This window comes from Myotis daubentonii, chromosome 14 (genome assembly GCF_963259705.1).
Source record: "Myotis daubentonii chromosome 14, mMyoDau2.1, whole genome shotgun sequence".
Classification (NCBI taxonomy): domain Eukaryota; kingdom Metazoa; phylum Chordata; class Mammalia; order Chiroptera; family Vespertilionidae; genus Myotis; species Myotis daubentonii.
Window position 1 is genome coordinate 58,725,591 of NC_081853.1, and position 27,814 is coordinate 58,753,404.

The 27,814-nt window shown below is 67.8% G+C and overlaps 1 protein-coding gene across 6 annotated transcripts; it reads left to right on the forward strand.

The window, feature by feature from the left end:
• PLXNB1 (plexin B1) lies at positions 1–27,814 on the forward strand. 6 transcript variants are annotated; one of them, XM_059664820.1, is made up of 38 exons: positions 1–20; positions 4,726–4,776; positions 5,379–6,491; positions 7,518–7,700; positions 8,022–8,150; positions 8,269–8,369; positions 8,942–9,074; positions 9,333–9,489; positions 9,754–9,862; positions 9,945–10,053; positions 10,349–11,041; positions 11,336–11,458; positions 11,602–11,724; positions 12,112–12,205; positions 12,285–12,457; positions 12,576–12,727; positions 13,721–13,826; positions 14,134–14,270; positions 14,612–14,788; positions 14,955–15,126; positions 15,344–15,586; positions 15,989–16,153; positions 16,223–16,371; positions 16,997–17,097; positions 17,177–17,394; positions 17,542–17,720; positions 17,867–17,933; positions 18,129–18,275; positions 21,620–21,788; positions 22,019–22,122; positions 22,196–22,280; positions 22,467–22,639; positions 22,795–22,955; positions 23,056–23,203; positions 25,762–25,826; positions 25,941–26,016; positions 26,559–26,633; positions 27,163–27,814. In XM_059664820.1, exons 3-38 carry the CDS (start codon positions 5,385–5,387, stop codon positions 27,265–27,267), a joined length of 6,408 nt encoding a protein of 2,135 aa, XP_059520803.1. In that variant the 5' UTR covers positions 1–20; positions 4,726–4,776; positions 5,379–5,384; the 3' UTR covers positions 27,268–27,814. The 6 variants fall into 6 exon arrangements, 5 of the variants coding, with proteins under 5 accessions (XP_059520803.1, XP_059520801.1, XP_059520800.1 ...); XM_059664818.1 differs by lacking the exon at positions 1–20 and adding an exon at positions 163–246; XR_009448629.1 differs by lacking the exon at positions 1–20 and adding an exon at positions 260–396 and having other exon boundaries at positions 23,117–23,203; positions 27,163–27,227.

Consider the following 27,814-nt stretch of genomic DNA (forward strand, 5'->3'; position numbering starts at 1 on the left):
GGGGGCGCACGGGCGTGCACGTGAGTGAGTGTGAGTGTGTGTGAAAGTGAGAGTGAGTGTGAGATGGGGTGGGTGCGGGGGCGGGGGTGGCGGGTCAGGTTACTCGGCTTAGCGATGGCGCAAACCCTGCCCCGATGCCCGCGCTCGGCCCGCGCGGCCGCAGGTGGGGGCCGGAAGCGGGTGCCCGTCCGGGCGTCCTGGGCGCCGGGCTGGGCGGGCGGGCGAGGTGGGGCCCCGGGAGTCCAGGTAAACAAACTTGGGGCGGCCGACGCGGAGCACAGGACCGGAGGGGCCGGGCGCTGGGCACCGCGGGCGGAGGTGGCCGCGAGCAGCTGAGGGCGCGGGTCCCGGCCCCTCCATCCCGGGGTCCCCAACTCCGTCCCTCGCGGCGCGCAGGTGAGGCCGGCGGGGCGGGGCGGGGCGGGGCCGCCCGCGCGGGGACCCACCGCCCGCGAAGCCGCGATCCGGTGGCCGTGGCTGCCTCCGGGGCGCAGGCTGCCCCGCCAAGGGGGTCCCCGCCCTCAGCAGGTCGGAGCCTGCGGGGCTAGAACGCGGGGTCCCGGGCAGCTCGGGGCGCGCGGCTCCGGCGGCTTCCGGCCTGGCGGGCGCGGGGGGAGGGCGGCCGGCGGGCGCGGGGGACGGAGCGGCCGGGCGAGCGCGCGGCTTTGTCTCTTTTGTTCCCGCGGTGGCAGCGCCGCGCGGGCGGGGCGGGCGGGCGGCGGGCGCAGCTTTCCGCCCCTCGGTCTCCGGGTAACCGTGCGGCGCCGCCAGGCCCACCCCCGGGGCGCGGGGGGGCGCGGGCGGCGAGGTGCGCGCAGATCCCGAGCCCGGAGCCCGGAGCCGCCTCGCGCGCTGGCCCCGCGGCGGTGAGTGCGGGCCGGGCCGGGGCCGGGGCGGCGGGAAGGGCTGGGGCTCGGTCCCGGGGGCCGGGCCCGGGCGGCCGGGGCGTGGCGGGCGGCTTCCGTCCTGGAAGTTGGGACGCGCTGCCCCGCGCGAAGGGAAACTCCGGCGGCTCCGCCCGGAACGCGATTGGGAGACGGAGGAGGTGGAGCTGCGCCTGCGGCCCCCTCCTCGCGCCCCGCGGAGCCCGCCGCCCCCTCCCCGCCTCGGGACCGCGGTGGGGTCCTGCCCGCCGCCCGGGAGGAGGGGGTCGGGGAGGAGCCGATGGGGGCCAGGCCCCCGCTGCAGGCTGCTCGGTGCCGCCGGCAGATGCGCGCTGGGAGCCGCCGGCCCGCGCCGCACGGGGACCCTCTGGGCGCTTCAGCCCCGCAGGTGCCGCCGTGCAGTGTCCTCGCACCCCAGGCCACACGGGCCGCGGGGGCCGGCGTGCACGCTGCTCGGCCAATGAGTAACTCCCGGCGGACGTGGGACCCGCGGGGAGAGGGAGAGGCTCCCAGGGGTCCGAGCGGAGGGCGGGTGACCGTCCAGGTGCGGAGAGGCAGTCTGTGCGCCCCCCGGGCTGTGAGCGGGGCGCCCCGAGGCCCCAGGGGGTGCTTGCTCTTTGCGGCCGAGGCAGAGCGAGGGGGCGGCCGAGGCAGAGCGAGGGGGCGGCCCAGGCAGAGCGAGGAGGCGGGAGAGACCTTGGCCGCCCGCACAGGCAGAGCTAGGAGGGGCCAGCGCTCTGGGGAGGGGGCAGGAGGCCCTGGCGGTGCAGGTGGGGGCCTGAGGCCGGCTCCAAGCCCTCCTGGCCCCTCGGCGCTGGCCTGCTCCTTTAGAAAAGTGGGGCTGCCCTAGCCGGTGTGGTTCACTGGATAGAGCCACGGCCTGCGAATGGAAAGCTCCCCTGGTTCCATTCCCGTCAAGGGCATGCACCTCTGTTGCAGGCTCCTCCCCCGCCCAAGGCCCTGCAGGAGGCAACCAATCCATGTTTCTGTCTGTCTTTCCCTTTCTCTTCCACTCTCCCTAAAAACCAATGGAAAAATATCCTGGGGTGAGGATTAAAAAACAACAGTGTGGCTCACACCTCGCCGCCTGAGGCACGGAGCTTGGAGAGCCTCTCCCTGCCCCGGGCTTCCTGAGCTGTGCATGGCCCTCCTGCCGGAGCACCTCCGTCCCAGGTGCCCGCTGCTCCATCCCAGGTGCCCGCTGCTCCGTCCCAGGTGCCGGGCCTCTGAGTCAGACCCAGCCTCCCTGCTGTCTGGGAGCTTCAGTCCAGAGTGGGAGGGCCGACAGGGAGACAAGGGGCCTTGGCTGGGGCCACCACTACCAGGCATACGCCACGTCATGTGTCACGGTCAGAGCAGAGCTGCAGAGCCACCCAGGGAGTGGGCGCAGCAGCCCCGGTGGACAGGGGGGCTCCCCCGGGAATGCGGGCTGGGGGTTGGGTTCATGAGATGGAGGGGGAGTGGGCATTCCAGGCGGTGGGACCAGCCTGTGGGATGGCAGGGAGGAGGGAAGCAGCCTGCAGGTCAGGCCATGGCGCGAGGAGTATGCGTGGGAGAGCTGGGCATGTGATGGAGAGGCTGGCCTTTATCACAGGCCCTAGGGTGCCCCAAAGACTCCGGGGGGAGGGGAGGGATGGGGTGCGATTCTGCTTGAAGACCCTGTGAAGCAGGATTGACTTGGGGCTGCTCTGTGGCAGAGGGGAGGTGCCCGACGAGGAGGAGAAAGCGCCAGGATCCTTTTCCTGCTCCCCCACCCGCGGTCACTGGGGGGGGCGGAGGAGGTCCAGGCCTGGGTCAGTGATGGCGAAGCCGCCTTTCCCAGAGGGTCAGCCTCAGCCTGCTCTTCCGGCCGCTGCGGCCTGGGCTGTGCTGGTCCCGCCCCTCCTCCTCCCGGCCACCCCGCTGCTGCGCTTGTACATTTGGGGAGTGTCTTGGTGGCTGCTCCCTGAGGCCTGGAGAGCCTGGCACACAGACCGCACTGAGCAAATGTTTGTGAGCGAATGAAGGGGGAGCTGGTCTCACCGTGGACCCTCTGCCCCAGGCGCCCCTGAGCAGGAGGGGCGGGAGGGACGGAGCCGCCCCCATCGGGCACACCCTGTCTTCCTGCGGAGGGCACGCTCCCCTCATCCCCTGGAAACAGGTGGGGGCTCCTGGGAAGCCGGTCTCGGCCTCAGTCCTGGGCTCTTGGCTGGGTTCACGGCTCCCCCCCGCTGCCCCTTCCCCCGCCCCCTCGGGTGGCTAACAGAGGCAGCCTTGTTCCTGCTCCCATAGAGCGGCCCTGTTCTCCGCACACTAAAAATGGAAACCCCCAGGCTATTTTGGGAGCAGTGCCCAGCCAGGCTGTGGCCTCGGCTCCCACTGGGCTGCTGGACCCTCCTTCGAGCCTCTGGCCCAGCCTGGGACACCCAGGGGCCTTGCTGGGAGGCGCTGACCCGGGCCGAGGGAGCGCTCCCGGGCAGACTGGCAGCTGGGTGGCAGGGGGGTGGGCAGCGTGGCCTGGGCACAGGGGGTCGGGGAGCGTCTCAAGGCCTGTGGTGCACAGCCTGTCCCAGCGCTTCACCCGCCTCTGTGCTCCTGGCTGGGGACCCCCGGGCCTGGGAGGATGGTGTTGCCATGGTTTCCTGGTCCTCACAGGCCATAGCTGGGGCCTCTGAGGAGGGGTCTGTGTGGAGAGCAGACACCCAAGGTTTGGGGAGCTCCCGGGGCTGGGGGCACAGCTGGGCATGGTGTCTGATTCTAGGACAGCGATGGCGAACCTATGACACGCATGTCAGAGGTGACACTCGAACTCATTTTTTTGGTTGATTTTTCTTTGTTAAATGGCATTTAAATATATAAAATAAATATCAAAAAATATAAATCTTTGTTTTACTGTGGTTGCAAATATCAAAAAATTTCCATATGTGACATGGCACCAGAGTGAAGTTAGGGTTTTTCAAAATGCTGACACGCCAAGCTCAAAAGGTTCGCCACCACTGTTCTAGGACCTCCATCCCCCACCCCCACCTTCTCCACACCAGGCCCTGGCCCTGCTTTGACCTGCTGGAGAGGAAATAGCAGGAGATGGCCTGGCCCCAGCGCCCTCGGCCAAGGACGTGTGCGTGCGTCTGCGGGGTGTCTGGATGTGAGCATGCCTTTGGTATGTGGTGTGACATGTGCCCGTGTGAGGTGCGACATGTGTGTTTCTGTGTGTTAGGAGGTCGTCTCCGTGTGGATGTGTCTTGGTGCAGGTGGCTAAGTGGGGGTGGTGTGTGTGCCTGTGTTTCTGTGTGCACAGATGGTATCTGCACGCATCTGTGTGTGAGCATCTGTGTGTGTAAGCATGTGTGTGTGAGCATCTGTGTGTGTAAGCATGTGTGTGTGAACATCTGTGTGTGAGCATCTGTGTGTGTGAGCATCTGTGTGTGTGAGCATCTGTGTGTGTGAGCATCTGGGTGGCTTCTTGGTGTGTGTGAGTGTGTGTCTGCCGGGGAGTTGTGGGGTGTGGGCCCGGGCAGCCCGGCGCGGAGGTGTGTGCCTGGGGCCTGGGTGGGTGGCGTTTGCACAGAGGGCGAGGATGGAGGGTGCCAAGAAGGGAGCAGGGGCTGCGGGCGGCCGGGGCTGTGCTGGGTCCCACGGGGCCTGCCAGCCGGGCTCCTTCCGCTCCGCCCTTTCCCAGGCCCCGAGGCTCCGGTCCCGCCCCCCCCCCCCCCCCCCCCCCGTGGCTCTAAGGAGGCGGCCCCTGTGGAATGTGTTTGGTGGCCGATGGCCAGGCCCAGCTCCACCAGCAGGCTGGGCAGGGGACGGGGTACCTTGTGCTGTCTCCACATGCTGGCTCACGCCCTGCCTTCTCCCCGGCTAGGTGACTCCTGCAGGTCATGCTGCTGTCTGCTGACCCAGCCGGCCCTGCCAGGTGAGCCTGCCTCCCCCAGGCACCTGGGAGACCGTGACTCCCACCTCCACCCGGGGTGCTCCAGGGGTCGGGGCCCAGCCTTTCCGTTTCAGGCCCTCGCCCCGCTCTCCTCTCCAGCCTGTGGTTCTGTGCTCATGGCCTCCTGGATTCCTGCCTGAACAGCCCTGCCCCCCCCTTGCCCTGCCCCAACATGCAGTGGCCTGTGGGCGGCACCCTCCCTCCTGCTGCCCAGGAACTGCCGGCTGTGAAGGGGGGCCTGCCCCTCCTCTGGGCTCTGGGCACCCCTTCCCACCCCTGCGCTCTCCTGCCCCTCCCGGGCTCTGTCCCTGGGGATGGGTGGTGGTGACCCAGGCGTGAGGGGGCGGGGCAGGGTCTCCTGAGAGGGCAGTGCTGGCAGGGACCGGGTAGTTTGGAGCTTCCAGGGGAGACCTGCCCGTGCTGGACTGTCAGTATGTGGGCTGGGCTCCGCCTGGACCACGGTGCCTCTGCTCACCGCCAAGGTTGGGAGGGCATCCTGGCATCGGCCTAGCCCTGTCCCTCACCGGTGGCTGCACGGTGCTCAGGTGGCCGTGTGAGCCCTGCTCCCCCTCTCCCACCGCCAGGTGACCATGCCTGCCCTCGGCCCGGCTCTCCTCCAGGCGCTCTGGGCCGGGTGGGCCCTCGCCCTCCAGCCCCTCCCCCCGGTGGCCTTCGCTCCCAACGGCACACATCTGCAGCACCTGGCCCGGGACCCCGCCTCCGGCACCATCTACCTGGGGGCCACCAACTTCCTGTTCCAGCTGAGCCCGGGGCTGCAGCTGGAGGCCACCGTGCCCACCGGCCCCGTGCTGGACAGCAGGGACTGCCTGCCGCCCGTGGTGCCCGAGGAGTGCCCGCAGGCCCAGCCCACCGACAACCTGAACCAGCTGCTGCTGGTGAGCCCCGGGGCCCTGGTGGTGTGCGGCAGCGTGCACCAGGGCGTCTGTGAGCAGCGGGGCCTGGGGCAGCTGGCGCGGCTGCTGCTGCGGCCAGAGCGGCCCGGGGACACCCAGTATGTGGCCGCCAACGACCCAGAGGTCAGCACGGTGGGCCTGGTGGCCCGGGGCTCCGCCGGGGAGCCCCTCCTGTTCGTGGGGCGGGGCTACACCAGCCGGGGCGTGGGGGGTGGCATCCCGCCCATCACCACCCGCGCCCTGCGGCCCCCGGACCCCCAGGCCGCCTTCTCCTACGAGGAGACGGCCAAGCTGGCCGTGGGCCGCCTGTCGGAGTACAGCCACCACTTCGTGAGCGCCTTCGAGCGCGGGGCCAGCGCCTACTTCCTGTTCCTGCGGCGGGACCTGCAGGCGCAGTCCCGCGCCTTCCGAGCCTACGTGTCCCGCGTGTGCCTGCGGGACCAGCACTACTACTCCTACGTGGAGCTGCCCCTGGCCTGCGGGGCCGGCCGCTACGGGCTGGTCCAGGCCGCAGCCGTGGCCGCGTCCAGGGAGGAGGCCCGGGGGCAGGTGCTCTTCGTGGCGTTCTCCTCGGCCGCGCCCCCCGCCGTGGGCCGGCCCCCCATGGCCGCTGCCGGGGCGGCGGGGGGCTCTGCCCTCTGCGCCTTCGCCCTGGACGAGGTGGACCGGCTCGCTAACCTCACGCGCGACGCCTGCTACACCCGGGAGGGCCGCGCGGAGGACGGGGCGCAGGTGGCCTACATTGAGTACGATGTCAACTCGGACTGTGCACAGCTGCCCGTGGTGAGTCCCGCGCTTCCCGCCCGCAGCCCGGCCAGGCGTCCACGCGAGCAGCTGCCCCGAGTGGGAAGCGGGCGGCCGTGTGGCGGCCGATCGGGCCCCCGTAGTCGCTTCCTTTGTATCTGGTGGTGGAGGGGAACCTCCATGGCATTCAGGGGGACAAGGTGCCAGGGGTGGGCTCGGCTGGGCACCGAAGGGACTGCGTTGGTGCAAGTGACGGAGAGGGTGTTGGGGTTCTGGGGGATGTGGGACAGCTGCCCTGAATGGGGGGGGCCGGGACCTGTTGTGTTGGGTCTTTGAGCCAGAGGGCAGGTGAGGGTGAGGCTTGCTTGGCTCTAGCCTCAGGATGGATTCAAAAAGGGGAGAAGGGCCCGGCCGGTGTGGCTCAGGGGTTGAGCGTCGGCCTATGAACCAGGAGGTCACGGTTCCACTCCCGGTCAGGCACAGGCCCGGTTGCGGGCTCCATCCCCAGGAGAGGGCGTGCAGGAGGCAGCCGATCAATGATTCTCTCCCATCATTGATGTTTCTCTCTCTCACCCCTTCCCTTCCCCTCTGAAATCAATTTTTAAAATATTTTTTAAAAAGGGTGGGGGGAGCTGCACGAGGGGGACTGAGTCAGTGGGAGGTGGACGGGGATGGCGCCGGCTGCGCGAGGCTTTGGAGAAGCGCTCCAGGACGAGGCTGAGCTCACACACCTGGAAGCAGCGGGTCCCAGGCCAGGGGTGGGCAAAGCTGGGGCCCGGACGGGTGGGAATCCACAGGGGAGGAAGGGCCTGCTGGGGACCAGCCAAGGCAGCTGGAAAGACGCCTGGGAGACAGGCTAAGTACCAGCATGTGGCTGTGGGCGATGTTGTCGGGAGGCTGGCGGAGAGCCTGGGGCAGGGACCAGGGTGTCCCAGAGGCCCAGGCGAGAGGACAGAATTGTTCCCGGAGAACTGGCCGGGAGCCCGGGGCAGGCAATGGGCTCGGCCCGGAGGGCGGGGCAGGAGGTCATCCAGGGAGGCTCACTGGGCTCCCCGCTGCCTGCAGGACACGCTGGATGCCTATCCCTGTGGCTCAGACCACACGCCCAGCCCCATGGCCAGTCGTGTCCCCCTGGAAGCCACGCCTGTTCTGGAGTGGCCAGGGGTTCAGCTAACGGCTGTGGCAGTGACCAGGGAGGATGGACACACTATTGCTTTCCTGGGTGACAGTCAAGGGCAGCTGCACAGGGTGAGTCCACAGGAAGTACCGGGCCCCGCCCGAGGTCTGGAGGGGACAGGCTGCTGGGGACCCAGCCTGGACAGAGCGATCCCTGGGACCCTCGAGGCTGAGCTAGGGGACCGTGACATATCCCCAGGCCAGGCTCCTCTCCCTAGGGCTGGGTGGTGTCTGTGACCCCCAGCCCTTCTGATCCCCCTCCTGCCCCCAGCCGGGGTGAGACCTGCCCTGCCCACAGGAAATCTCCCTATAAATGCTTCATTGTGGGGAGAGGTATCCCGCGGGCCTGTGGCCATGGACGTGGGTCCCAGGCCTTGTGGTTTCTGATCTCAGGTGTACCTGGGCACAGGAAGTGATGGGCACCCGTACTCCACACAGAGCATCCAGCCGGGGTCTGCGGTGAGCAGAGACCTCACCTTTGATGGGGCCTTCGAGCACCTGTATGTCATGACCCAGAGCACCGTGAGTGGCAGGCGGGAGCTGGCCGCGGGAGGGACCTGGGCCTCGGGCTGGGCCAGGGGCCCGTGTGTGGCTGAGCCACGGGTGTTTGCATCGGCCGCAATCCTCTTTGCTGTCCCAGCTTCTCAGGGTTCCCGTGGCCGCCTGTGCTCAGCACCTGGACTGTGCCTCTTGTCTGGCTCACAGGGACCCGTACTGTGGGTGGTGTGTGCTCCTGGGAAGGTGGGTGCTGCACGGACGCCTGACCTCGCCCCAGCCCCAGCCCCAGCCCCAGCCCCAGCCCCAGCTCCAGCCCTAAATGCTCCTGCAGTTATAATTGCCCTGTCCAGGCCCTGGCTGGTTTGGTTCAGTGGATAGAGCATTGGCCTATGGACTGAAGGGTCCCGGGTTCAATTCCAGTCAAGGGCATGTGCCCAGGTTGCAGGCTCCATCCCCAGGAGGCAGCCAATCAGTGATTCTCTCTCATCATTGATGTTTCTATCTCTCCCTCTCCCTTCCCTTCTGAAACCAATAAAAATATATTTAAAATGATGATGATAATAATAATAATAATAACTGCCCTCTCTAGGATTCCTGGTCCTTGGTTCTTGCCTTTCAAGCCCTGACCCTGCATGCCCCAATCCCCCACTCCGTCCTCCGCCCCAGGGGTCAGGGCCTGGCTAGGGCACACCCAGCCCAGTGTCCTGGCCCAGCTGAGGAGACCGCCCAGGTGTCCCCAGGGCTGAAGGTGTCCCTGCCTGTGAACTTCCCGCGGCCCTGGAGGGCCCGGGTGGACTCTGGTCGTTCTCGCCCAGGTGCAGCCGCCGTTCTGAGTGCTCGCGGGGCCAGGGCCCAGCGCCATGGCTGTGGAGCTTCGGGCCGGAGCCGGGCTGTCTGCAGGTGGCAGCCATGAGTCCCGCCAACATCAGCCGAGAGGAGAGGAGGGAGGTGAGTGGCCAGAGCAGGTGGGCCCCGGGGGGAGGGCTCTGGTGATGGGTCCACACCTCAGGTATGTGTCAGGTGCACTGAATGCCACATGGCCTGCACAGGTCACTTCGCGGGGCCTTGCTCCCGCCGGCTGTTACTGGCCAGGCCCGGGGGTGCCCGTGAGAGCCGGGCTGGTGCCACGGGTGTCTGCCTATGCCGGTGCCAGCCCTGATGTGCTGCCCACTGGCTCCGACCGCGGGTCCTGGCCTCTCTCGGCAGGTTTTCCTGACGGTGCCTGACCTGCCGCCCCTGTGGCCGCGGGAGTCATATTCCTGCCACTTTGGGGAATACCAGAGCCCAGCCCTGCCGACCGCGTCTGGTGTGAGGTGCCTCTCCCCAGACCCGAGCGGGGCCCCCGTGCTGCCGAGAGGAGCCGGTGGGTGAGAGAAGGGGCCAGCTCCCCAAAACCCCTGACCCCGCGGCCTGGAAGCCCTGCCTGCCTCCTGCCTGGCTCCAGGGGGTGTGGGTGGGGCCCTGAGTCCCCCCACTACTCCCAAACCCCTAAAGTCCCCATTTATTCCCAGTGGACTCTGTCCCCTGACCCTGGGTGCCTTCTCCACACTGTGTGGTCTCGGGACATTGGCCGGGGTTCTGGAAACCCTGCCCACTCCTCAGCGCTGGCCCGCCCTCCCCTTTGCAGACCACGTGTCCGTGAGCGTGGAGCTCCGGCTGGGCGCGGTCGTGATCGCCAAGGCCCCCCTCTCCTTCTATGACTGCGTGGCCATCACTGACCTCCACCCGTCTGCGCCGTGAGTCCCTCACCTGACCCCAGGCCCTGCTGCCCTGTGCCCTGTGCCCCGCGCCCCATGCCCCACGGCTGTGTCTGTGCAGGTGCCAGGCCTGCGTGCGCAGCCGCTGGGGGTGTAACTGGTGCGTCTGGCAGCACCTGTGCACCCAGAGGGCCTCGTGTGACTCCGGGCCCGTGGTGGCCAGCCAGCAGGTGAGCGTGACTCCGGCCGGGCCGTGTGGGGGTTGGGTGCCCGGGTGAGCGTGGCTCCGACGGCGGGGTCTGTGTCCGTGAGGCTGAGCGGCCCACCGCCCGGGAGGGCATTTGCGGCTGAGGCAGTGAGGGCTGGGCCGCGCCCCCTCGGCACAGACCCCGGAGCCTGCCCCCCCTCTGGAGAGTTAATGGGCTGTGTTTGTTTCTCTTTCCCTCGTCTCCTCTCCTCCTAACACATCCTTTCCTGCCTGCTGCCTGCTGAGGGGCCCTCCTGCTTTCCTCTGCCTCCCCCTAGAGCCCGCTGCTCTCCCCGGCCCCCCCCGCAGAGGACGCCCCCACCCTCTCCCCACCCGCAGCCCCCAGGACCACGGTCACCCCTGCCCCTGACACCCTCCCCTCGGAGCCTGGGGCGCCCTCCTCAGCCGCAGCCTCCGAGACCCCACCTGGGACCTGGCCCTCCCCGCTCAGCACCGGGGGGCCGTGGGCAGGCCCCAGCCCCACCCCCGCCTCAGCCTCAGCCTCCACAGGGTCCCCTCTGCACGAGGGTCCCCTCCCTCCCAGCCCCCTGGACGGACCTGGAACCACTGTCCCTGCTCTCACTGACGTCGAACCCACGGCCACCCCCACGGACCCGGTGGCCTCCCACCCATCACCCTCAGACGCGGCAGCCCCGCCCGCTGCCCCGGCCGACCCTGGCCCCGGGGCCTTCCCCTCCTCGGTGCCCCTGGACCAGCCCCCCAGCGCTGCTCCTGCCACCACTTTCCCAGGGGCCGCCGGCGCCACGGAGCCCGCCCTGGACTGGCTCACGAGAGACGGCGGCGCACGGCCCGAGGCGGACGAGTGGACGGGGGGTGACACGCCCGCCTTCTCCACTTCCACCCTCCTCTCAGGTGATGGAGACTCGGCCGAGCACGAGGGCCCTCCCGCCCCCCTCCTCCTCCTGTCCAGCCTCGACTACCAGTTCGACAGCCCCGGGCTCTGGGAGCTGGTGAGGCCCAGCCCGGGAAGGAGGCCTGGGGACGGGGCAGGTGCCGCCCGTGCTTGCTCGGCGGTCCTGCATCGCCACATCGAGGGGCAGGTGTGGGATCGAGGGGCAGGTGTGGGGTCGAGGGGCAGGTGGGGGATCGAGGGGCAGGTGGGGGGTCGAGGGGCAGGTGGGGGGTCGAGGGGCAGGTGGGGGGTCGAGGGGCAGGTGGGGGCTGCAGCCGGCCGGCCCTGGGCTCCGTGCGGGAAAGGACCGGCGGTGGGTGGGCTCCATGCCTGCCTTGCTCGGTTCCTACAGGAAGAGGGGAGCTGGGGGCCCAGCGCCTGCCCCTGCGTGGAGCGCGTCCAGGGCTCCACGCTGCTGCCGGTCCACGTGGAGCGAAAAGTTCGGCTGCTGGGCAGGAACCTGCGCCTCCTGCAGGTGAGTGGGTCCTGCTGGCAGGTGGCGCCGAGGCCTCCTGCTGTTGGCAAACTCGATGCCAGCCCCGGTCTCAGGCCCGGCCCAGGGCTGTGCGGGCCCCTGGGGCTCAGGCCCTGCTCCTGACGCTGCTCCCGCGCCCTCAGGACGGCCCCGGAGACAGTGAGTGTGTGATGGAGCTGGAGGGCCGAGAGGTGGCCGTGGCGGCCGAGGTGGAGTGCGAGCTGCCTCCGGACATGCGGTGCCACGTCACGTGCCAGCAGCACCAGGTGCAGACCTCAGTGCTGGGTGGGCAGAGGTGCCCTGACCACACCCAGCCCAGCCCCAGCTCTGACCCTGTGACCCCAGGGAGTCTTGGGACCCCCTCTCTGACCTCTGACCCCATGTCTCAGGGACCCCTGGATCCCAGCTCTGTCTCTGGCCCTGTGTCCCCGAAGGGTCTTGGTAGCTCTGACCTCTGACTCTGGTCCCACGGGGTCCCCTGCACCCCAACCCTGACCTCTGGCTTTGTGTTCCCACAAGGGGTCATTTTGGTCCTTTCTCTGAGTCGAACCCACGGCCACCCCTGTGGACCTGGGGCCCCGCACCCATCACCCTCCCCCCAACCCCCCACCTGCTGCCTCCCAGCCCCTGCCCTGACCCTCCTCTTCCGGCAGCTCAGCTACGAGGCTCTGCAGCCAGAGCTCCGGGTGGGGCTGTTTCTGCGCCGAGCCGGCCACCTGCGCGTGGACAGCACCGACGGGCTGCACCGTGAGCGGGGGCTGCGGGCTGCGGGCTGCGGGGGCCACGGCCGCCATGCCCGCCTCTCACGCCCGCCTCTGCCTCCCAGTGGTGCTGTACGACTGCTCCGTGGGACACGGGGACTGCAGCCACTGCCAGACCGCCGCGCCCCAGTACGGCTGCGTGTGGTGCAAGGAGGCGCGCCCGCAGTGCGTGGCCCGGGAGGCCTGCGGCGCGGCCGGGGCCGTGGCCGCCCAGTGCCCCGCGCCCCTCATCCACTCGGTGCGTTGAAGCGCCGGCACGTCCCTCGCTGCCGCCCAGGGAGGGAGCGGGGCCGCGAGGGCGCCGGGCCTGTCCCCCCCGGGCAGCTGCGGGTGTGAGCCGTCCTCGTCCGGGACAGGTGGAGCCGCTGACCGGGCCGGTGGATGGAGGCACCCGCGTCACCATCAGGGGCTCCAACCTGGGCCAGCGCGTGCGGGACGTGCAGGACACGGTGCGAGTGGCCGGCGTGCGCTGTGCCGTGGACGCGCAGGAATACGCCGTCTCCAGCCGGTGAGCGGGCGGCACAGGCGCAGGGACCCTGTGGACTCCGAGGCTGGCCTCCCCCTCCCACCCGCAACCCTGCCTCCCCCGCCCACCCGCGCCCCCGACCTGCAGCTTCCCACCGACCGACTGACCAGGCTCCGGGGGGTCGTCCCCAGGCCCGGGCCCACCACTGCCAGAGCGGGGGGGTGGGGGCAGCGGGGGCAGCGGGGGCAGCAGGCTCTGCAGGTCCCAGGCAGCTGTGCTCGGGGCTGGTCTCCCAACGACCCTTCCCCCGGCACCGCCCCGGCGGCGGACTCCTCCCGAGGGAGGGTAGGCGGGCTCACCGCGGCCGAGGCCCCGTCCAGGCTCGTGGCGTCAGAGGCCTGGCTCCCCGCGGCCTGGCTGGGCCTCGCAGGGCGCACAGTGCACACACGGGACTCCCAGCCACACCCGGCCCCCGACCGGCAGAGCCGGAAAGCCGGCCCTGGGCCCGCGTGGAGACCTGCGTGCGTGGGGACCAGGCGGCCTGTGTTACACGAGACGCGCGTGGAGCCCACATGTGTTAGGAACCTCAGGTGGCTGTTCACTGCTATTGGGTCTGGAACCTGGACCCCCTGCTGGGGCCTCACACCAGCCTGGTTCCGGCCCGCGGCGATGGCGCCGAGAGTGATCGGCCCCGAGCTCGTTTTCTGGCCGAGACCGCGTTTCCTTAGTCACTGCTTTGCGCCCATGTCCACCCGGACCTGACCGACTTCCAGGGACTGTCCCCCACGCGGGGCCACGGTCTCGCCCCTCGGCACACGCACCGCCGCCCACGCACCAGCTCGCCCAGGACTCCCTCCCCGGAGGGGCTGCGTCCACCCGAATGGCTGACCGCGAGGTGGATGCCCAGCTCCCAGAGCCTCCCGGAGGCCCCACGGAGTCCCTCCACCGCGGAGGGTGCTGTCCGTCCGTGGAGGGTGGGGGCGGGGAGGCAGCCCTTGGCGTGGCCTGGCCCCCCAGCCTGCCCCCTGCCCACAGCCTCGTGTGTGTGACCGAGGCCAGCGGGGAGGAAGTGACGGGCGCTGTGACCGTGGAGGTTCCAGGAAGAGGACGAGGTGTCTCGGAGCACGACTTTGCCTACCAGGTTCCTGGTTGCTGAGCCCCCCTCCGCTGGCTCCTCCCGCCCTCTGCTGGCCCCTCCCACCCCTCCGCTGGCCCCTCCCACCCCTCCGCTGGCTCCTCCCACCCCTTTGCTGGCCCCTCCCACCCCTCCGCTGGCTCCTCCCACCCCTCCGCTGGCCCCTCCCACCCCTCCGCTGGCTCCTCCCAGCCCCCTGGTTTCCTGGGCTCCAGGCTCCAGGGCCTTGTGTCTGCCTTGGGCTCCTCGCCTCCCTGTGTCCGCCCTGACTCCGCCCTGACAGCCTGTCTGTCCGTCCGTCCCCTTCCCACAGGACCCAAAGGTGCATTCCCTCTTCCCGTCCCGCGGCCCCAGAGCCGGGGGCACCCGCCTCACCCTGCGCGGCGCCAAGCTCCTGACTGGGCGGCCGGAGGACATCCGGGTGGTGGTTGGAGACCAGCCTTGTCACCTGTGAGGCCCGCAGGGAGGGGTGCTGGGGGAGGGTGCTGGGGGCGGGGGGCGGGGTGCTGGGGGAGGGTACTGGGGGTGGGTGCTGGGGGTGGGGTGCGGGGTGCTGGGGGGCGGGGTGCTGGGGGAGGGTGCTGGGAGGGGGAGACCAAGGCCACTCCCTGGGGAAGGGCCAGACCCTCCCGAGCTGCGGTGCGTGGGTGCGGTCTGCAGGCCCGCGGGTGGAGGTCAGCACGGCAGGCGGTGAGCTGAGGCTCGAGGGGGGGTCCGTCCCGGAACCAGCCCCCTCCTTCCCGGGCCTCTGGGCAGCCTGGCCCGCCGGCCACCCCCGCCTCCTTCCCCAGGCTGCAGGGGCAGCAGGCGGAGCAGCTGCGGTGTGAGACCAGCCCGCACCCCGCGCCCGCCGCGCTCCCGGTGGCCGTGTGGTTTGGGGCCACGGAGCGGCGGCCCCCGCACAGCCGGTTCGAGTACACGCCGGACCCCAACGCCACCTCCGCGGGCCCCGCCAAGAGCTTCCTCAGGTGCGGGCCGGGGAGCTGGGGGCGGGGGGCGGGGGGAGGCCCGGGTTGTAGGCTTGGGGGCTGTGACCCACCCCGGGGGCGGCTGCGGCTTTGGGCGGGCGCTGGGCGGGAGCTGGACCGGCGGTGCCTGGAAGCCGCCTCCCGGAGCTCCAGGCCCCTGTTGCAGCGGAGGACGGGAGATCCGGGTCCGCGGCCAGAACCTGGACGTGGTGCAGACACCGAGGATCCGAGTGACGCTGGTGCCGGGAGCCCCGCAGCCGGGCGGGGGCCTGGGGCGCAGGCGCCGCGTGGTCCCGGAGACAGCATGTCCCCCCGGAGCCCCCTGCGGCGGCATCCAGGTAGGACCCCCCCAGGACAGCCGTGGGGGGCACTCACTGCGGCCCCCCTGACTCCCCCGACCCTCCTCCCTGCCCCTCCTCCCTGCCCCCTCCTCCCTGCCCCTCCTCCCTGCCCTCCTGACCTCCCCTGCCCGCCCTGCCCCCTCCGTCCCCCCTGACCTCCCCTGCCCGCCCTGCCCCCTCCATCCCCCCTGACCTCCCCCGCCCGCTCTGCCAGGTGGAGGAGCCCTGCCAGGTGAACTCCTCCCAGCTCTTCACCTGCCGCGCGCCTGCCCTCCCGGCACCGCCCCAGGACCGCTGGGTCCGGGTGGAGTTTATCCTCGACAACCTGGTCTTTGACTTTGCCTCGCTGAGCCCTACCCCCTTCTCCTACGAGGCCGACCCCACCCTGCGGCCCCTCAACCCGGAGGACCCCACCGCGCCATTCCGCCACAAGCCCGGGAGCGTGCTCTCCGTGGAGGTACCGCTGCTGCCGCTGGCGGGGGCGCGGGGGGGGGGGGGGGGGCGCTGGTGGCCACCCCTGGCACCGCCCCTTTCATCAGCGAGGGCCGAGGGTCCCGGGGTGGGTGCCAGGCCTGATGCGCCTGGCAGGGCCTGGCACTGTGGCCTGGGCCCGGCATGCCCATGGCAGGTGTCTGCATGGCCAGGTGTAAGTGGTTTGGCACACACAGTAGGCGGGTGGCGTGGCGCACAGCCGCCCGGGAAGAGAGCTGGGTGGGCAGAGAGGGGTCGGACGGGGTTGGCCGCTTGGATGGCACTGGGGGCTGGACCGGCCCTCCCGGGCGGGGAGGTGGGTCTGAGTGACCACAGCTCAGCCCGCGGGGAGGAGCTCTGAGTGGCTGCTCCGTGACCCGCCTTCCAGGGGGACAACCTGGACCTGGCGATGTCCAAGGAGGAGGTGGTGGCCATGATTGGGGCCGGTGCCTGCGCGGTGAAGACGCTGACCCGGCACCACCTGTACTGCGAGCCGCCGGCGGAGCAGCCCCCGCCCCTCGGGGAGGCGCCCGACGCGCTGCCGGAGTTCATGGTGGGTGGCAGGCCCCGGGCGGGCGGCGGCTCGGGCTCGCGGGAGCTTTGCTCACAGGCCGTCCCGCAGGTGCGGATGGGGAACCTGCGCTTCTCCCTGGGCCCCGTGCAGTACGACGGCGAGAGCCCCGCGGCTTTCCCCCTGGCCGCCCAGGTGGGCCTGGGGGTGGGCACCTCTCTCCTGGCTCTGGGGGTCAGCATCATCGTCCTCATGTACAGGTGGGTGCCGCCGGGCGTGGCTGCGTCGGGCAGGGGCGAACTAGGCCAGGGGTGGACGTGCTGCCTCTGAAGGGCCAGAGAGCGCGGGCTCTGTGGGCCAGGCGGTCTCGGTCGCAACTGCTCGACTCTGCCCTTAGAGCGCCAAGCGGCCGTGAGCAGCCTGCAAAGCCGTGAGCGGGCTGCGTGCCCGTAAACCTTTCCGTTTTTCTAAAATTTACTGATTGATCTTAGAGAGGGGGAGGCAGGGAGAGGGAGGCATTCGCTAGCTGTTTCCCTTACTGATGTATTCATTGGTTGCTTCTTGTATGTGCCCTGACCGGGGATCGAACCTGCAACCTTGCTCTAGCCATCGGACTACCTGGCCGGGGCCCCAATAAATCTTTATTTACGAAAACAGGTCACGGGTGTATTTGGCCTGGTTACGGTTTGCTGATCCCTGTGCTGGGCTAGACAGGGCAGAGGCGGGTATGACTTGCCTGGGATGAGACAGGCCGCATTATTCAGGGCTAGGCCGTGGCTGGGCTGGGTGTGGCCGGGCTGGACGCTGGCCCGGCAGGCCTGGGCCCGGTGGGACCAGCGGGGGCTCCGGCCTCCTCCAGCCTTTCTCGTCCTCGGTGCTGAGCAGGAGGAGGAGCAAGCAGGCCCTGAGGGACTACAAGAAGGTCCAGTTCCAGCTGGAGAACCTGGAGAGCAGCGTGCGGGACCGCTGCAAGAAGGAGTTCACGGGTGAGGCCGGGGGACGGCCCCGCCCGGGCCCCTCCCGCCCCAGGGCTGCGTGCCCACACCCGGCCTCTTCTGCTCACAGACCTGATGACCGAGATGACGGACCTCACCAGCGACCTGCTGGGCAGCGGCATCCCCTTCCTGGACTACAAGGTGTACGCCGAGCGCATCTTCTTCCCGGGGCACCAGGAGTCGCCCCTGCACCGGGACCTGGGCGTGCCCGAGAGCAGGCGCCCCACCGTGGAGCAAGGGCTGGGGCAGCTCTCCAACCTGCTCAACAGCAAGCTCTTCCTCACCAAGGTGCAGCCCCGCCCTGCCCGCCCCCGACCCCCCCCCCCCCCCGCGCCCCTCTCCATCCCCGGGTTTCTGACCCGCCCTCCCCCCCCCCCACCCCTCTCCATCCCCGGGTTTCTGACCGGCCCTCCCCCCCGCCCCTCTCCCCGCCAGTTCATCCACACCCTGGAGAGCCAGCGCACCTTCTCCGCGCGGGACCGCGCCTACGTGGCGTCCCTGCTCACCGTGGCGCTGCACGGGAAGCTCGAGTACTTCACCGACATCCTCCGCACGCTGCTCAGCGACCTGGTGGCCCAGTACGTGGCCAAGAACCCCAAGCTGATGCTGCGCAGGTCGGTGTGGGTGTGGGGAGCGGGGGGCCTCGCCGCGTTGGCACCTGGAGCCGGGAGCCGAATGGGGACCCCCCGGGGCCTGGGGGTCTGCAGAGCAGAGAGCCTTGCAGCCCACCTGCCGCCCCCGCCCCGCCCTGTCATCCCAGGACAGAGACGGTGGTGGAGAAGCTGCTCACCAACTGGATGTCCATCTGCCTCTACACCTTCGTGAGGGTGAGGGAGGCGGGGGTGCGGGAGGGGCGGTCTCCTCGCCCCACAGCCTGCACACGCCTGCCCAGCGTGTCCTCGGTGCCTTAAGCCCTCTGCAGCCCGCATCCTGCCCCCGTCCCCGTGCGGGTCGTGTCCCATACACCTCTGCCCCGGGCCCGTCGCCTGCCCCAGGGGAGCTAACCGCCTGCCCCTCCCCAGGACGCGGTGGGGGAGCCTCTGTACATGCTCTTCCGGGGGATCAAGCATCAAGTCGACAAGGGGCCAGTGGACAGCGTGACTGGCAAAGCCAAGTACACCCTGAGCGACAACCGCCTCCTCCGAGAGGACGTGGAGTACCGGCCGCTGGTGAGGCTGCGCGGGTGCCCGCCGGGCCCGAGGGGTGAGGAGGGCGAGCTGTGCGACTGCGTGTCTGCGTGTGACTGTGTGTGACTGTGTGTCTGTGTGTGACTGTGTGTGTCTGTGTGTGTCTGTGCGTGACTGTGTGTCTGTGTGTGACTGTGTCTGTGTGTGACTGTGTGTGTCTGTGTGTGACTGTGTGACTGTGTGTGACTGTGTGTGTCTGTGTGTGACTGTGTGTGACTGTGTGTGACTGTGTGTGTCTGTGTGTGACTGTGTGTGTCTGTGTGTGACTGTGTGTCTGTGTGACTGTGTGTGACTGTGTGTGACTGTGTGTGTCTGTGTGTGACTGTGTGTGTCTGTGTGTGACTGTGTGTCTGTGTGTGACTGTGTGTGACTGTGTGTGACTGTGTGTGTCTGTGTGACTGTGTGTGTCTGTGTGACTGTGTGTGACTGTGTGTGTCTGTGTGACTGTGTGTGACTGTGTGTGACTGTGTGTGTCTGCGTGTGTCTGTGCGTGACTGTGTGCCTGTGTGTGACTGTGTCTGTGTGTGACTGTGTGTCTGTGTGTGTCTGTGTGTGACTGTGTGTGACTGTGTGACTGTGTGTGTCTGTGTGTGACTGTGTGTGACTGTGTGACTGTGTGTGACTGTGTGTGACTGTGTGTGTCTGTGTGACTGTGTGTGTCTGTGTGACTGTGTGTGACTGTGTGTGTCTGTGTGACTGTGTGTGACTGTGTGTGACTGTGTGTGTCTGCGTGTGTCTGTGCGTGACTGTGTGCCTGTGTGTGACTGTGTCTGTGTGTGACTGTGTGTCTGTGTGTGTCTGTGTGTGACTGTGTGTGACTGTGTGACTGTGTGTGTCTGTGCGTGACTGTGTGTGACTGTGTGTGACTGTGTGTCTGTGTGTGACTGTGTGTGTCTGTGTGTGTCTGTGCGTGACTGTGTGTCTGTGTGTGACTGTGTCTGTGTGTGACTGTGTGTGTCTGTGTGTGACTGTGTGACTGTGTGTGACTGTGTGTGTCTGTGTGTGACTGTGTGTGACTGTGTGTGACTGTGTGTGTCTGTGTGTGACTGTGTGTGTCTGTGTGTGACTGTGTGTCTGTGTGTGACTGTGTGTGACTGTGTGTGACTGTGTGTGTCTGTGTGTGACTGTGTGTGTCTGTGTGTGACTGTGTGTCTGTGTGTGACTGTGTGTGACTGTGTGTGACTGTGTGTGTCTGTGTGACTGTGTGTGTCTGTGTGACTGTGTGTGACTGTGTGTGTCTGTGTGACTGTGTGTGACTGTGTGTGACTGTGTGTGTCTGCGTGTGTCTGTGCGTGACTGTGTGCCTGTGTGTGACTGTGTCTGTGTGTGACTGTGTGTCTGTGTGTGTCTGTGTGTGACTGTGTGTGACTGTGTGACTGTGTGTGTCTGTGTGTGACTGTGTGTGACTGTGTGACTGTGTGTGACTGTGTGTGACTGTGTGTGTCTGTGTGACTGTGTGTGACTGTGTGTGTCTGTGTGACTGTGTGTGACTGTGTGTGACTGTGTGTGTCTGCGTGTGTCTGTGCGTGACTGTGTGCCTGTGTGTGACTGTGTCTGTGTGTGACTGTGTGTCTGTGTGTGTCTGTGTGTGACTGTGTGTGACTGTGTGACTGTGTGTGTCTGTGTGTGACTGTGTGTGACTGTGTGTGACTGTGTGTTTGTGTGTGACTGTGTGTGACTGTGTGTGACTGTGTGTGACTGTGTGACTGTGTGTGTCTGTGTATGACTGTGTGTGACTGTGTGACTGTGTGTCTGTGTGTGACTGTGTGTCTGTGTGTGTCTGTGTGTGACTGTGTGACTGTGTGTGACTGTGTGTGTCTGTGTGTGACTGTGTGTGACTGTGTGTCTGTGTGTGACTGTGTGTCTGTGTGTGTCTGTGTGTGACTGTGTGACTGTGTGTGACTGTGTGTGACTGTGTGTGACTGTGTGTCTGTGTGTGACTGTGTGTCTGTGTGACTGTGACTGTGTGTGACTGTGTGTGTCTGTGTATGACTGTGTGTGACTGTGTGTGACTGTGTGTCTGTGTGTGACTGTGTGTCTGTGTGTGTCTGTGTGTGACTGTGTGTCTGTGTGTGACTGTGTGTGTCTGTGTGTGACTGTGTGTGACTGTGTGTGACTGTGTGTCTGTGTGTGTCTGTGTGTGACTGTGTGTGACTGTGTGTGACTGTGTGTCTGTGTGACTGTGCATGACTGTGTCTGTGTGACTGTGTGACTGTGTGTCTGTGTGATGTGTGTGTCTGTGTGTGTCTGTGTGTGACTGTGTGTGACTGTGTGTGACTGTGTGTGACTGTGTGTGACTGTGTGTCTGTGTGACTGTGCATGACTGTGTGTCTGTGTGATGTGTGTGTCTGTGTGTGTCTCTGTGTGACTGTGTCTGTGTGTGTGACTGTGTGTCTGTGTGACTGTGCATGACTGTGTCTGTGTGACTGTGTGACTGTGTGTCTGTGTGACTGTGTGTGACTGTGTGTGACTGTGTGTGACTGTGTGTGACTGTGTGTGACTGTGTGTCTGTGTGATGTGTGTGTCTGTGTGTGTCTCTGTGTGTCTGTGTGTGTCTCTGTGTGACTGTGTGTGTCTGGGCATAGAACCACCAGGCCTCTGCGAGAGGGGCCTCTTCAGGACAGAAGCCTGAGGACGGCCTCAGAAGGCCCCCAGCCTTGGATGGGGTCAGAGCGGACAAAGCCAGGGTCTGGGGAGCAGCCAGCCCTCGCTGAGCCAGCGCCTGCGTGTTGTCGGCCCTGGTCTCGCCGTCCTGTCAGGATGTGATGTGCCCGCCACCCCGGCCGACCTGCCTGCTACGTCCCCTGGGTTTGCTTTCCCCTTCGGGACGTACCAGAGGTCCTTTGGGAAAAGCCCATTCAGGCTTCGCCAGACCTGCTCGTCCGTTAGGCTGGGGGGGGGGTCCCTCAGGGCCTCAGCCTGGCCCGCTGAGCCAGGAGCCTGGGCACGAGTTAGGAGGGACTCGTGCTCACCCGTGCTTTTTTCAATGCATTTGTATTGATTTCAAAGAGGAGAGAGAGAGACAGGAACATCGATGATGAGAGAATCATGGATCGGCTGCCTCCTGCAGCCCCACACTGGGGTCGAGCCCCAAACCCGGGCCTGTGCCCTGACCGGGAATCGAACTGTGACCTCCTGGCTCTCAGCCACGGAGCCACACTCCTGCTTTATGCCACTCACCGCACAGATGGTTGTCCGGCGTGGTGCTGGGTGCTGGGCCACATGGAGGCAGCCGCCGAGGGCTTTCTCGTGCGGGCCTGCCCTTGGCCCTGCACCTGGTCGTCCCCGTGTGGCCCGAGCCCTGATGCTCCGTGTGCCCTGTGCAGACCTTGAACGCGCTGCTGGCGGTGGGGCCTGGGGCGGGAGAGGCCCAGGGCGTGCCTGTGAAGGTGCTGGACTGCGACACCATCTCCCAGGCCAAGGAGAAGGTGCTGGACCAGCTCTGCAAAGGCTTGCCGCTCGCCCAGAGGCCGGACTCCCGCACCCTGGATGTCGGTGAGGGCGGAGGGGGGCCGGTCCTGGGCCCGCGTTGGGCTGGGCTGGGCTGGGCTGGACCTGTTCTGGGGGCAGAGCTGGGCTGTAGAGGGACCACCTCTCACCTGGGGAGGGGCCCCTGCTCCTGGTCCGTGGCGAGGTTGGGGGGGCTGCCCCCGATGGAGGGCCGTGTCCCCTGGAGGAAGGGGCAGGCTCCGGGTCCTGGACCAAGCCCCACCCTCCCCTTGCAGAGTGGCGGTCCGGGGTGGCCGGGCACCTCATCCTTTCTGACGAGGATGTGACTTCCGAGGTCCAGGGTCTGTGGAGACGCCTGAACACCCTGCAGCATTACAAGGTGCGGGGTGCGGGGGGCTGGAGGAGGGGTTTGTGGGGCGGCTGGCAGAGGGGTCACCAGCTGTGGCCAGCAGGTCCCGGACGGAGCGACCGTGGCCCTGGTCCCCTGCCTCACCAAGCACGCCCTTCGGGAAAACCACGACTACGTCCCTGGAGAGAGTGAGTGCCCCCCCCCCCGCCCCGCCCTCTGCGCTTGCTCTGCCCGGCGGCGGGGAAAGGACCTGCACCTCCGTGGGCCTGTGTCTGCCTCCATTCCACCCAGAGGAGCCTCCCCAGGTGCCCCCCACCCCTGGAGTTGGCAGGACCCCGGCTCAGGGAGGGCCCCTGACGGGCGTTCTGGCGCAGGGACCCCCATGCTGGAGGACGTGGATGAGGGGGGCGTCCGGCCCTGGCACCTGGTCAAGCCCAGCGAGGAGCCGGAGCCACCGCGGCGGAGGAGGGGCAGCCTTCGGGGCGGGGAGCGCGAGCGCGCCAAGGCCATCCCCGAGATCTACCTGACCCGCCTGCTGTCCATGAAGGTGCCGACACGGTGGCGACGGGTCTGGGCTTGGGGGGCGGCAGCACCTCGTGGGGTTTGGGGGCGGCAGGGGGCTCACAGGCCTAGGGCCCCGTGTGAGAGCGGGGCTGGGCCCCTCGCTGACCGCCCCTCTGGTCCCCGGCCCTGACCCCGCAGGGCACCCTGCAGAAGTTTGTGGACGACCTGTTCCAGGTGATCCTCAGCGCCAGCCGCCCGGCACCCCTGGCGGTCAAGTACTTCTTTGACCTGCTGGACGAGCAGGCAGCGCAGCACGGCATCTCCGACCAGGACACCGTGCACATCTGGAAGACCAACAGGTGGGGCGGGGCCGGCCGGGGTCGCGGGGGTCGCGGGCCTCCTCTGCCGCCGCCGCCGCCGCCGCCCACCAGCTCACGGCCGCACCCGCCCTGCCCGCAGCCTGCCGCTGAGGTTCTGGATCAACATCATCAAAAACCCGCAATTTGTGTTCGACGTGCAGACCTCAGACAACATGGACGCCGTGCTGCTGGTCATCGCGCAGACCTTCATGGACGCCTGCACCCTGGCGGACCACAAGCTGGGCCGGGTGAGCCATCGGGGGACAGAGTCCGTGGTGGGGTGGGGCAGCGTGGGCCGGGGGTGGTACATGCACACGGATCCCAGGCTCCCCACGCACACAGATCCCAGGCTCCCCACGCACACAGATCCCAGGCTGCCCACGCATACAGATCCCAGGCTCCCCACGCACACAGATCCCAGGCTCCCCACGCACACAGATTCCAGGCTGCCCACGCACACAGATCCCAGGCTGCCCACGCACACAGATCCCAGGCTCCTCACGCACATAGATCCCAGGCTGCCCACGCACACAGATCCCAGGCTGCCCACGCACACAGATCCCAGGCTGCCCACGCACACAGATCCCAGGCTGCCCACGCACACAGATCCCAGGCTCCCCACGCACACAGATCCGAGGTTCCCCACGCACACAGATCCCAGGCTGCCCACGCACACAGATCCCAGGCTGCCCACGCACACAGATCCCAGGCTCCCCACGCACACAGATCCCAGGCTTCCCACGCACACGGATCCCAGGCTGCCCACGCACACGGATCCCAGGCTGCCCACGCACACGGATCCCAGGCTGCCCACGCACACGGATCCCATGTTCCCCACGCACACAGATCCCAGGCTGCCCCCGCACACGGATCCCAGGCTCCCCACGCACACGGATCCCAGGCTCCCCATGCACACACAGATCCCAGGCTGCCCATGCACACAGATCCCAGGCTGCCCTGCACACAGATCCCAGGCTGCCCACGCACACAGATCCCAGGCTGCCCTGCACACCAGGCTTCCTGAGGACCTCCAGGGGGAGGGAGGCCATGGCCGGCCCCTGCCTCCAGGCCCCAGGCCAGGCTTTGTACCCGGGCTCCCTGGGTGGTGGTGGTGCCTCATTCCTGAAGGATGAGCAAGAACAAGATGAGCAGCTGATTCATGGGGTTAAGACAGGGCGGCCTGCAGGGTAGATAGGAGGCAGGGCCGCTAGGTGAGGGCTTAGCCTTGGGGGGTGCTGGGAGCCCCTGAAGGCCTGGGAACAGGGTGGGGGGGCTGGTGTCAGACCTGAGGGGCGGAGCCTTCTGGCAACTGTGCTGTGGGTGGGCTGGAGCCTGATCCAGGGCCAAGCTGGGCTGTCCTCAGGGTGAGCAGTGGTTCAAGGTGGACGGGGTGGTGGGGGGAGGCAGAAGCTGTGGCTGGATGTGGGGGATGAAATGGAGGGGTCACCGGGGGGCCCCGGGCTGTGGGGTGTGGTGAGCGGGGACTTGCAGGAGGTGAGCCCTAGGGGATGGTGGGGCCGCCAGGCGGTTTCCAGGCCGAGAGGTGGATTCCAGGTCGCAGGGCAGCTCCGGGTGCCCGGTGCGTTTGCACCCCGTGGCAATGCCTGCCTGCCACCCAGCGACAGAGGGCAAGTCCGCGAGAGGCCCGGCGTGGGGGCGGGGCGGCCAGGGGAGCGGGGAGCAGAGGGAAGTGGTCAGGGCTGCCTGGTGGCACGGGGCGTGGGGTTGTGCTGTGACCTTGGTCAAAGTCCAGAGTCCCGTGATATATACGGGGTCGCAGCCTCGCAGGGGCTGTGCTTCCAGGCCTGACAGCTGCCCTGTGGCCCGAGGGAGAGCAGTGCAAACTCCACTCTGGTGCTGTCTCTTGTGAAACCGCCAGGAGCTAAGACCCCGGGCCCCAGGCCCCTCCATGGTGCTGGGGGGGAGGGGAGGTTCTGTTCGGGCTTCACTGCCTCCCGTTCCCAGCAAAACTGCAGGTGCCTCCTGGGCAGCTCAGGGTACCCACGGGGGTGCCAGGCGTCCCCCACGGAGAAGGCGCGCGTCATCGCGCCTCAGCCTCCCAGCAGCGCCAGGAGCCAGGAGGAGGCGGCAGGTGGAGAGAAGGAAGCTGCGTCCCAGAGCCCTCGGCGGGGGCAGAGCTGGGAGCGGCCCCTGGGGGCGGGAGGGGCTGGTAGAGGAGGTGTCCGGCTGGAAGTTGCAGGCTCTGATCTCAGAGACTTGCTCCCGGTCCCAGCTCAGCCATCGGGAGTGCGTGGGCCTGGGCAACGGACTTCCTTTCCCGGGTCAGCTTCTGATTTTAAAAACGACCCTCTGGGGCCCTGGCTGGTGTGGCTCAGTGGATAGGGCGTCAGCGCGTGGACTGCAGGGTCCCGGGTTCGATTCTGCCTGGATGGCGGGCTCGATCCCCAGGGTGGGGCGGGGCGTGCAGGAGGCAGCCGATCCATGACTCTCATCACGGACGTTTCTGTCTCTCTTCCCCTCCCTTCCTCTCTGACGTCAATAAAATAAAATGAAAACGGTCCCTTGGGGAGTGGGCAGCACATGGAAGCGAGAGGGCTGCTCAGGGCACCGCCCCCCCGCCCTGCGGGGCCTGCTGGGTCCGGGGGAGGCCCTTGAGCTGGAAAGGACCTTGGGGCGGCCGGGGAGGAGTCCGGGGAGACGCTCAGAAGGCAGGGCTGGCTCGGGAGGCCGGGGGCGGTGACCGTGACCAGCCAGCCCCTTGCCTGGGACGGGGCGTTCCTGGGACAGGTGGTCACGCTCACGGGCCTCATCCTGCTTCCCCTTCACCCCTGCCTGCGGCACCCAGGACTCCCCCATCAACAAGCTGCTGTACGCCCGGGACATCCCCCGGTACAAACAGATGGTGGAAAGGTAGGAGGGCGGGGAGGGGCCTGGGGGGGCGGGGGCAGGGGGGGTGAGGCCCGGGGGGGGGGGGGAAGGGAGGGGGGGTGCTCCAGCAGCTGCTGTCCCCACCATCTCCGGCAGGTACTACGCTGACATCCGACAGACCGTCCCCGCCAGCGACCAGGAGATGAACTCCCTGCTGGCCGAGCTGTCCCGGGTGCGGCCCCCCCCTGCGTCTGGGTTCAGCACAGGCTCCCGGGAGGGCCCTGCCCCCTTCACGCCTCCTTTGCGAGGACCTGAGCACTTTAAAGACCAGGGCTCCAGGGCGTGTCCCCCAGCGGCAGCCTGCCCTGGCTCAGCCCAGGAATTTACACACAAGGTTTCTGAACCGATGACCGATGACCGTCGCAGCCACAATGACCGCAGCTCTGGTTTAGGCTGTTTCGGAGTGAGGTGTTTTGATGACCATCTCATTGGGCCCCTGGAAGAGCTCCCCAAGTAGGGGACCCGGGGAGGGGCCCGGTGACCTCAGGAAAGGGGCGAGGTCAGAGCAGCATCTCGCCCGCTTGGCTCCACGGCCACCTGGGACGACCCAGGGGGCGAGAGGCAGGGCCCGCGGCGCCCCAGGCCCTGCTGAAACTGCAGGCTGCGCCCCCCTGCACCTCCAGGCCCCGCCCCGCCCTTTCCCTGGGTTCTGGGCCTCCTCTGGTGGCGGGGGGGAGGGGGGCTTCATCTCTGTTGCCTCTCTGTCTTCTCTAGAACTACTCTGGAGACCTCGGGGCCCGCGTGGCCTTGCACGAGCTCTACAAGTATATCAACAAATACTACGACCAGGTGGGTGCACCGGGGCCCTGGGGCAGGGCGGGTGTCCTGGGACCTGCTCCCTGGTCCTGGCTGTGTGCTTACATGTCCCCACCCGACACCTGGCCCCTCAGTGGGGCTCCCAGATATGGGGGTGGGGGCTGGGGCTCTCCCAGGACCTGGGGATGGAGTACAGGATGTGCCCAGAGGGACACAGCTGCCAGCTCGGCCCTGCTCAGACCCCTTCCCGAGGCCCCCGCTGGCCGTGGGTGTGGGTGTGGGCCCGGCCGGGCTGCCAGAGAGGAGGGCTGGGCACAGCCGGGCTGCGTGGGGTCCCAGTGCACTTCCCCGGGGGAGGTGGGTGTTGGTTTCCTGGAGCACTAGGTGCTTCAGTCCCCACCTCATTCGCCCGAAAGCCGGCGGGGACTGCATGTTCTCCCCTCCCCCTGGCAAGGCCCTGCGCCCACGTGGACGGAGGGAGGGTACCCCGAAGTGTGCCCGGTCTCTGAGGGGGCGCGGGCCAGCGCAGGTGTGGGGCCCTGACGGCGTCCCCGCCTTTCAGATCATCACGGCCCTGGAGGAGGACAGCACGGCCCAGAAGATGCAGCTGGGCTACCGCCTGCAGCAGGTCGCGGCCGCCGTGGAGAACAAGGTCACGGACCTGTAGGCGCAGGCCTGCTGCGCGCTCCCGGGCGGCCCTGGGGCCTCGAGGGGGAGCCGCCTGCGTAGATGCCTTAGCGCCTGGCCAGCAGTTAGTGGAGGAGGCGCCCCGTCTCCTGGCGGCCCTGGCCGGGGCCCTGCTGTGCTCACCCCGCAGGCCCGCGGCCAGGAGGCCCCAGGGGTGCCACCCGCCTGCTCCCCGAGCCCAGCGACCCCGTGGCTGTGTTCAGTGCTGTCAGCCGGCGGGGCATCCGGTGCGAAGGGGAGACTGGACTGTCCTGAACACTGGCTGTCCCTCCGGGACCCCACAAGGGCGGAGGGGCTCCTGCTGTGTGTCCCCCTCCCTCCGCCCTGACCTCAGTTTCGCTGCCTCGGCCTCTGCTGCTGCCACGATCCCGGGTCCGAGAGACGAGCACCTGCTCTAGGCCACTGTGAGCTGACCCCTCTGGGGGCCGCCCCGTGGGCTACCCTGCCTCGGGGCGTGGCGAGGGCACTGGCGGGGGGCCTTGGAGGGTGACCCCCCGGACCGGCTCCTCATTAAAGGATAAACACTG